Here is an 8,740-nt window from a genome sequence, read left to right as displayed (position 1 = left end):
ACGGAGCCGCGATAAGGGTAGACGGCGCGGCGCCTAGGGTCAGTGCGCGGGCGCGTGCGCTCGCTGGCTCGCTCGCTCGCGCACTCCGAGCGGTACACCGCGGAGGAACGGAGATACGAAGGCTCGGAATCACGCAAACTCGTAGCTGCTGCTGCGAAAAGGAGGGAGTCGCGGTGTAGCGAAATTCTGCAGTGTTGCTTACCACGTAGGAGGTATAACACTCGCCGTCTCTACGATAGGATCCCTACATTTTTACAACGTTTCCGTTTCGCGTTTCGGTGTTTTTCTTTTCCCAACATTCGTTAACGTTTATCCAGCAAACATTTCGCCTGCGTCGCTGCGAGCCGTACGTAAGATTGATTATTTAATGAAAGACACACCGACACCGATACGACAAGAGTACAAAGGGCACCGGAACGAGGATTAATGCTGCAACTACCATGCAACCCAGAGGTACAGCTACTATGGAAAACTAGATCGAAGCCGAAGCCGAGATCGAGATCTGAGGACTGGGATCCAAGGAGAGATTTGGGTCAGAGTCGGAGCTGGGAACGGAATTGGAGCCAATAGGAATTACAGCGCCAAGATTGCCAGCTCAGCTAACGGGACTTCCTACTGCATCGACGAATCTGTGAAGGATGGATTGGTGAATGTTAAAAACGTCGGATCCGAAGGCAATAATCGTCGCGCCTATCTCTGCTCCGCGGGAATTACATATGACATATCGAAACTCATATCGACCACCGTTCGTCTGTACCTAACGATGCATTGCCTTTAGAAGGGGTGGAGATTCCGTGTTACGGTTTTCAAGCAGCATTGCGATCGAACCGAGTAAAACGGGTCAGAAAACGTCTCGCCTCTACGTAGCGGGATAGTTGCGAAGAGTACCTACCTACTTGTTCTTTACTGCGGTGCCTACATAACTTAAATTTAATAAAATAAAAAAAATAAATAAAAAAGAGAGAGAGAGAGAGAGAGAGAGAGAGAGAGAAGAAAAAGAAAATGAATTAGTGCCTATACTACAATGTTTGCGCAATAAATATGTGAAATGTTACAAGTTGAGAAAATAATAAAAAATATCGACTCGCTGAACCGAGTGGTTTAACGTGCACGTACCCATGTACCTACATATGTACATACCTACGTTTAGCGATCGAGTGGTACTCGAGAGAAACTCGCTGCCTCCCTCCTGCAACTGTAATGTGATCGCACGAATCGTATCGCGCGTCTACGATATTTAAATATTCTCAAGTGGACAATGGAGCAGTGCGATTTGAATCGGATCGTTGACAAATTATGAGTCGAGTTCTACTGGATAGAAGCTTTCGAAAGCTGCGCCAGCGAAGCCCTCGGATTCATTTCCTCGGACACGAGTGTTAACCGTACGGCATTGTGCTCGATCGATCCGTTAGATCTTTACTCCGATCCATCGATCGCGTCCCCTAAGAATTTTCGCTCCTCCAGAGGCACCCTTTCAAGCCTCCCGGTCACAAGTATCATCTCGTCAATCCGAGTATCTGCGCGAGAATGTCTCGTTTAATGCTGTGTAATCTTGGTAATACGTCGACGGCTGGAAATGACACTAACAACAACGCGAACACAAACAGTAGTATGGAAGATGACGACTACTATCCGCTACCTACGATTTATCGGTGAGTAAGACTTTATTAGCTTGCTGTTTGCATGTCTCCAGCATTTGTTAGCTATTAAACATAATTCTCTCTCTCTCTCTCTCTCTTGCGCCCTCTCGCCCCCTCCCGCCCTCCCTTCCTCTCCCTCCCCCCCAGCGTTGTTTCCTAGCGTTGTGATCTATAGAAATTGTACTTACAAGACGCAAGATTCAATCAGACACATACCTGTAATATTATTACTTAGGTCCCTATATGCTGTCTAACCCAGACCTACTTGAGTACAGTGCCTGCTACGTGTTCCCATTGGATTGGAAGCGCTATCTGAAAGAAACAGATGGATAGGTTTATTCAAGTTAGCGATAAGGGCGCTTTTGATATGCATAAAGAGACGAGATTATGACAGAGTGCAACCAACAAGTCGCAATTGCATAATCGTTAACATAATCGCCACCTATTACACCTAGGTACCCAATATAAAAGCTTTTCCGCTGTTGCCGATGCGTTTCGCCACCGCGTGTACGACGTCAGAACCATGTGGCGTATAATGTTATACATTCACGATATTCCATACAGCGATCACGTTTCCCCCAATCGGTTTCAAACGATTTCCGTAGATATTTATTATTTCTTGCCGCCCGTCCCAAACGTATAAGAAAACTGTTAAACTTTCCACCCTTTTTCCATTTAAACGTCACGTGCCTACCCGAACGTACGCCAAATCGTACGAAAAAATCGCTGATTTCGGGAATTTCGCGATTTCGATGAAACTTTTTTGTATTTAAACGATTTTATTCAGCTTTTTAATTTCCATTACATGCTCACAAAAATAGTTTAAAAAACGACATTTATTATTTTTTTGCTATTTCAACCAATTGCATTTTTTTTCAAAACGGCGAGTCGCGTCACTTAGCAAACTAATCCTTCTAGCTTCTCAGAAAAGCTCGTGTCGTTTGGACCAATTTTAAAAAAGTTATGCGATTTTAAAAGTTGCAAGCGTTGACCGGATCAGAAACCGTCTGGCGTGCTCTTAGAATTAGCCTACGGAGACAACAACGCTTCAAGTGTTTCCGAGGTGTGTTCGCGCTAAATTTTCGTCGTTGTGTTTTGGGACGTGCCGAAAGAGTTTGCTGCCCTGGACAAAACTGTCCCGGAACGCGAGCGATCAATCCGAAAAGCCGGACAAACTGTTGAGAAGACTGTATAGCCTTCAACCTACTTCAGATTCTATTGTTATTATTATAACGCTGTTTATCAGTAAGAGGCGCAGACGTTGTTTAACCAGAGTGACATGTGACAAAGATTTACGTGCTTGTATCGAGGATCCGATCGATCGTGACCTATTAATACTTTGTATACTTTATATGCGCAGCTGTCGTGCACCTATAGCAAGTCTGGATTGCATGGAAGAGTTCAACGGCGGTGGCGGAGGCGGAGGTGCTGGCGGAGGTGCTGGCGGAGGTGGCGGAGGCGTTGGTAGCGGAGGCAGTGTGGATACTGGTGTGCACTGCAGCAATACCGCTGGAACGAAGGAACAGCTGCTGACTAACTGCATTGCCGCACAAGCGCAACGCTTACAGCATCCTTCGCCAGGTATTCGCTACCGCAACTTGGGCAAAAGCGGTCTACGTGTTTCCAATGTTGGATTAGGTACGCTGAATGTTTTCCCCCACTTTCGTAGAAACAAAAGAGAACAGAACTCGCGCGGTTACCCGACCGTTTTTTTTCCATCTCGATGTACCTACGCTTGAATGCATCCCTCTGTTTGAGATGGGTAGTAGCTAACCGATCACCCGTCCTCGTATACTTACGTTCCAACGCGGGTACAACGATTTCGTTTCCGTCCCTAAATTAGCTAGCCACACGAAGCATCGACACATTACACCCTCGTCCCTTGTCCTTCCCGTAGATCAGTTCGCATTCCTGTCTCTCCCATTGTTTTCACGGTGCGCTTATTACCCAGCAATGCCTGTATCTATAAGCTTCTCTTGTACGTGCTTCCGAGAGATCAGTGATTAAGGAACCGTGGATAAAACGCGCGAGAGGTGAAGAAGGGAACGCAGGTAGTACGGTCGAGTCTCGATACAATTTTCCATTTTTATTATTTTCAGCTGCGATGCCTGGTGTCGTGAATTAAAGTTCGATGGAATCTTATGGACAGTTCCCCAGCTCAGGTACTCGACGCGGTTTTAACCCTCTCCGCGTTAAACGTGGTGCCGTGCAGGAGAGTGTATCCATTCAACGGTGTCTATAACTTATCAAACGGCGCGTGGTTTCATAACGCTGAGAGGGTTAAATTATCGAATCGATGGATTGTGCGCACGAGCTCCTTCTCCGTAGCTTTGTACTCGGGCGTAGCGGGGAAAATCGAGTCTAGGACTGGCGACGAGGAAAGGGGATGGGAAATGGGAAATGGCAAGTGAAAAGGCGGGATTAGAAGTTTAAATAGAGATGTAATGTACATGTACGTGTGCAACGTTTCACGGATAATTGGCAGGGTGTATTCGTGTTGCATGGTGGGGAAAGGACGGTAGGTACCTAGGAATAGAAAGGGACAGCAGTCGCGCAAGTGTCGCCGCCACAACTGTCGGACGCGATGGAGAGTCGAATTAATATTTGTCGAAAGAAGCTAGATGCCTGGATGGTCTAACGAAGTTACTTTGCACGCGTAGGTACGTGGACAACTTTCGGCGTAGGAGGATGCAGTAGCGAGGAAGCAGCTGAGGCTGTTGTCGCCCTTGCTTATGACAGTGGAATAAATGTATTCGACCTGAGCGAAGCCCACAGTGGTCACAGAGCGGAGATCCAGTTTGGACGAATTCTGCTGCGACGCGCTTGGAACCGCTCGAGCTACGTGGTTACCACCAAAATATACTGGAATACCAAGTGAGTACTTGCGTGCGTTGACGCTCCAACGCGGTAGGTACGCTAACGCAAATTCATTGAAACTTCGCAGGACGGAGGGTCGGGGATTGTCGCGCAAACACATCATCGAATCGGTGCAAGCGTCGTTGGTCAGACTGCAGCTCTCTTACATCGACATAGTGATGATTCATAAAGTCGATCCAATGTGCCCTATGGAAGGTTTGTTCCCCAACCGCGGGATAATAATTACAGATCCCCCTTTCCCCTCTTTCGTCCGCTTCTACTATTTCTTCCTGATTCTCCTGTTCCAGAGATAGTACGCGCTATGAACTACGTGATAAGTAAAGGATGGGTGATGTACTGGGGAACGTCTCGGTGGACTCCCGTCGAAATTATGGAAGCTTACACGAATTGCCGTCAATTTAACTGCGTCACGCCGATTGTAGAGCAAGCCGAGTATCATCTATTTTATAGGGAGAAACCAGAACTTTATATGCCCGAGTTGTACAATAAAATTGGTAATCACCCCGTCGGCTTCTAAAGAATCTTAAACGCTAGCGTATTACTTGCGAGTATGTAACACATCTCTGTGCAGGGGTTGGTCTGATGGCATGGTCCACGGTGACAATTGGTATGGTTTCTACGAAACCGGAAGACTACGGTGTCTCTTTTTTATCGAGATCCTCTTACAAGGTAACCGGCGGGAGTATGTACGTAGTTTAGATATAAATAACGAAACGAAATAACCGCTGTAACGGTTACGCTTTCAGAACAAGTATTCGTCGTTCAGTTGGACGGAGGATGAAACACAGTCCTTGTACAAAGAGGTACGTGGCGTTCTATAGCGCGAGCCGCGCGTCAATAATAATAATAATAATAATAATAATAATAATAATAATAATAATAATCGATAGTATAAGTACTGGAAGAAGAGCAAACGTTTTTGTTTCAGCAGGAATACGGCTGGAAGGAAAAGTCCACCGACGATGAGACCCGAAAATATTCGGACAAATTGCGAGACGTTTGCGCTCTGGCCGAACGGCTCGGTTGCTCCTTTGGACAGCTGGCCATAGCGTGGTCGTTAAAGAATGAAAGTGTTCAGTGCCTTCTCCTCGGTGCATCAAACATAGATCAACTATACGAGAGTCTTCAGAGTTTGCAGGTGACGATTCTGTATTCCTGATTTTCGGCCGTATCCGTTTTGCCGGCTGTGGTATAAACGGGGGAATTAATCACGGTTTCAGCTGATCCCAAAATTAAACGCAAACATAATGAGCGAAATCGAAAGGATTCTCGACAACAAACCGTCCCGACCTCCGATGATCTCAACTCTGGCACTCAGATGACAATCAATTTGCCCCCACGGGAGCGGTGGGGGCTCTTTAGAAGACGGAGGTAGTCCGAAAAGCGAGGGTGCCAACAGCCAGGATCAAGAACAGACCAAAGAGTTAACCGGCAAACTACCATTCTGCGAGATACAATGAGACGCGATCGCACGTTCGCGCGGAGTACGCACGCTCCTGTGCATCTCCGTGTTGGTGATACCAATTCGTGGACGGAGGAGGACCGAATTCAACCGAGGCGATCCAAATGGAGCCGAACCAAATCAGACCGAGCCAAGATCACATCTGCCGGGTATTGGCTGCACGCGTTATTCAGCATTCAACGTGCTCGGCGCAAGTGTTTACGCATGAATGAATCTCGACGACAATACTTACGATTACGGTTACGGTTACGGTTACGGTTACGGTTACGAATACGATTACATTCTATAATTATTAACGAGAAGTACTGGCGGATAAAGTTCAGGCACGATTTCTACATTGCGCGGTACAACCACGCGATCGTTCGTTTCGCGATCCCAAGTGATAACAAGGTGAAACAATGCGGAGCAATTCGAAGATTGCATTACAGAAGTTTTTCATTTGCGAAAACGAAAGCACGTAACGGGGTTTTCTACGAATATGCGAGTCGAACCTTTACCCACGATTCACTAAAGTCAAGTGTTCATTAAACATAGATACATACCTACACGTGCATACACAGACGCATGTATGTGCGCATGATGTAGCGCCTTCTGTTGCGGCCGTAGGGAAATCGTACTTGCGCGACTGCAACTTGTACGCGTGTACTTCCTTTCAGCTCTGCAAGAATTCTGTAAAGTTCGTTCTATCCGTTCCACGATCCCTCTGCTCGGGATAAACGAGTTTGCCCTGCACGCGCGACACGCGCGCCACCATGCGCCGCCACGAATAAGCGTAGTACATAATTGCAACACGTTATTGTAAACCGCGGGATCTCGCCGGTACTACCCGCAGTTAATCGCGTTACCGTGAAAATTCATTGAACTTTCGTACCCAAGTAGCAGCGTTCAAATTATTAATTCCAACATTTGTCGCCGCTCTTTTCCACCTCGTACCAAACCTATTGGATCAATGGTTCTCCGTGTATACATAAGCGTGTACAAGCTGCTGCCGTACCGTTCGTTACCGGCGGACGAGCAGCTCTAGTGGCAGGTTAGCTATAGCTATTCAGCTAACCGGGCAGCTACGTAGACAGATAAACTTCGTAGACGGAGAGATAGGTATGTACATATAGGTAGGTGTGCGTAGTCAAGGTTAATAGTTGGACAAGTACATATGTACATATAAGTAGATGGAGATAGGAGAGTACCTACGAACGGCTGTATGCGAAGATACATACATGCGTAGCTATCGCGGTTCTGCGGCAGAGAAAGACGGAGAGAAAAAGTCTCTCTACACGGCTGGCACGCGGCAAACAGTAGATAACGAAATTTTTCTCATTTGTAAACTTGATTGATTTGAAAGGCGTGACAGAGGGACGTTTATACGCCACGCTTACTTCGTATGTAGGTATTATCTTCTCTCGCGGCGCGACCGGTTGTTTTAATCAAGACCGTCCTTATAGCGCGGTGTGACGCGTTTTCAGAAATCAGTGAAATCGCTTACGAATGCTACTACATATTATGTACACAGGTATGTACGTACTTGTGCATGGTAGCGTCGGGCGGGCTGAAATCTCGCGATAATCGTGCGAGCAACGATCCGTACGTCGTAGGTACCTACGTGTGCGTACGTACGTACATGTGTGCACCGCGTACGCGTAAAAAGATAGCTACGTAATTGAACGAGCAAACGGAGAAGATAAAGCGGAAGATCGATGGTTTCCGGAGCAGGCAAGGGCCGAGGGGGGAGGTGGAAGAGAGGCGTGGGGATAAAGAAGAGAAATGCTGTGAATGAAATTGAAAAGTCAACGATCGAGGTTTGAAAGGGAAGCAGAGAAGATTGTGCACAGTGTTTGGATGTTGAACAAGTATGATTGCTGATCGATCGCACGACTTGTGATTATACAATATACATACGTAGCTATTCGATTTCTTAAGTCCCGGGCGCGCGCGTCCCAGCAATGACAACAATCTCGTCGCAACTACATACACTTATTTAGAGGCAGTAGCCGATATTTAATATCGATCCAGCTGCGGCTACTCCCGCGTCGATCGCGCCAATTACATCTGCGTCGCGGTCAATACTGTTTTCCACGCAACTTTTTTATCGAATTAACGATAATGCGATAATATTCGTACAGCGTAGTATACCCGCCCTGAAGGACCAGGACAACAAAATAATACACGATCCGAGACGGTTTAACACTTTCACGGACCGAACGATTCAGAGACATTAAACTGCTGAAACGTCGAGTGTCTTGTCGCTTTCTTCTTGGCCCCGAGACCGACGAGTGATGGTTGAAATTTTACGGAAAGCATCAACCGTGCTTTATTCCGCGAGTAACAGGAAATTGTGCGGGAAAGAAGAGAGAAGGGATGGGATAGCAGAAGAAAGGTAGGAGGAGCAGAAGCGGGAGGTTGCGAAACAGAAATGATAAATATTTGCAGTAATAGAGAATTGTATGAATTCTGAAAATACAGTCCAAGTTGTGATAAATTTGTCGTCAGTAAAAACAGTACAATACATCTGGTACAGCGGGTAAACTGATAGTCGCACGTTTTACAGTATTACATAGAGGTACAATTTATTAGGCGGGAACCGGCGCGGTGAACTGTTTTCGAAGATCGACGGAGCAGTAGATCGGGCCGCATGCTTGAATTCCCGGGAAAAGAGATTTCGGTAAATGATTTCTCGGCCATTATCGTTGCATAGTTCATCATTAGGTATCTTATCTGATTAAACGTATACACGCCAGCCGGTTATCGCCGTTCGTTTATGCGA

General features: G+C 46.6%; 1 protein-coding gene across 3 annotated transcripts; it reads left to right on the top strand.

Annotated features, from left to right (window-relative positions):
* Positions 1-1,509: 1,509 nt before the first annotated feature.
* Positions 1,510-8,209, top strand: Hk (potassium voltage-gated channel subfamily A regulatory beta subunit hyperkinetic). 3 transcript variants are annotated; one of them, XM_076812817.1, is made up of 9 exons: positions 1,510-1,652; positions 3,001-3,221; positions 4,301-4,514; positions 4,585-4,712; positions 4,805-5,011; positions 5,089-5,186; positions 5,264-5,320; positions 5,446-5,655; positions 5,738-8,209. In XM_076812817.1, the coding sequence occupies exons 1-9, from the start codon at positions 1,528-1,530 to the stop codon at positions 5,837-5,839; spliced, it is 1,362 nt and encodes a 453-aa protein (XP_076668932.1). In that variant the 5' UTR covers positions 1,510-1,527; the 3' UTR covers positions 5,840-8,209. The 3 variants fall into 3 exon arrangements, with proteins under 3 accessions (XP_076668932.1, XP_076668931.1, XP_076668930.1); XM_076812816.1 differs by having other exon boundaries at positions 3,001-3,278; positions 5,449-5,655; XM_076812815.1 differs by having other exon boundaries at positions 3,001-3,278.
* Positions 8,210-8,740: the final 531 nt, after the last annotated feature.

This window comes from Andrena cerasifolii, chromosome 5 (genome assembly GCF_050908995.1).
Source record: "Andrena cerasifolii isolate SP2316 chromosome 5, iyAndCera1_principal, whole genome shotgun sequence".
Classification (NCBI taxonomy): Eukaryota; Metazoa; Arthropoda; class Insecta; order Hymenoptera; family Andrenidae; genus Andrena; species Andrena cerasifolii.
The sequence above is the reverse complement of the archived record's forward strand: the minus strand, read 5'-3'. Positions and strand labels throughout refer to the sequence as shown.

Excerpts from the sequence above, each read along its gene's own strand:
- Hk (XM_076812815.1), top strand. The coding sequence starts at position 1,528 with ATGTCTCGTTTAATGCTGTGTAATCTTGGTAATACGTCGACGGCTGGA. Across the intron at positions 1,653-3,000 it reads CCGCTACCTACGATTTATCG|CTGTCGTGCACCTATAGCAA; the intron begins GTGAGTAAGACT and ends TTATATGCGCAG. Across the intron at positions 5,656-5,737 it reads AGAGTCTTCAGAGTTTGCAG|CTGATCCCAAAATTAAACGC; the intron begins GTGACGATTCTG and ends TCACGGTTTCAG.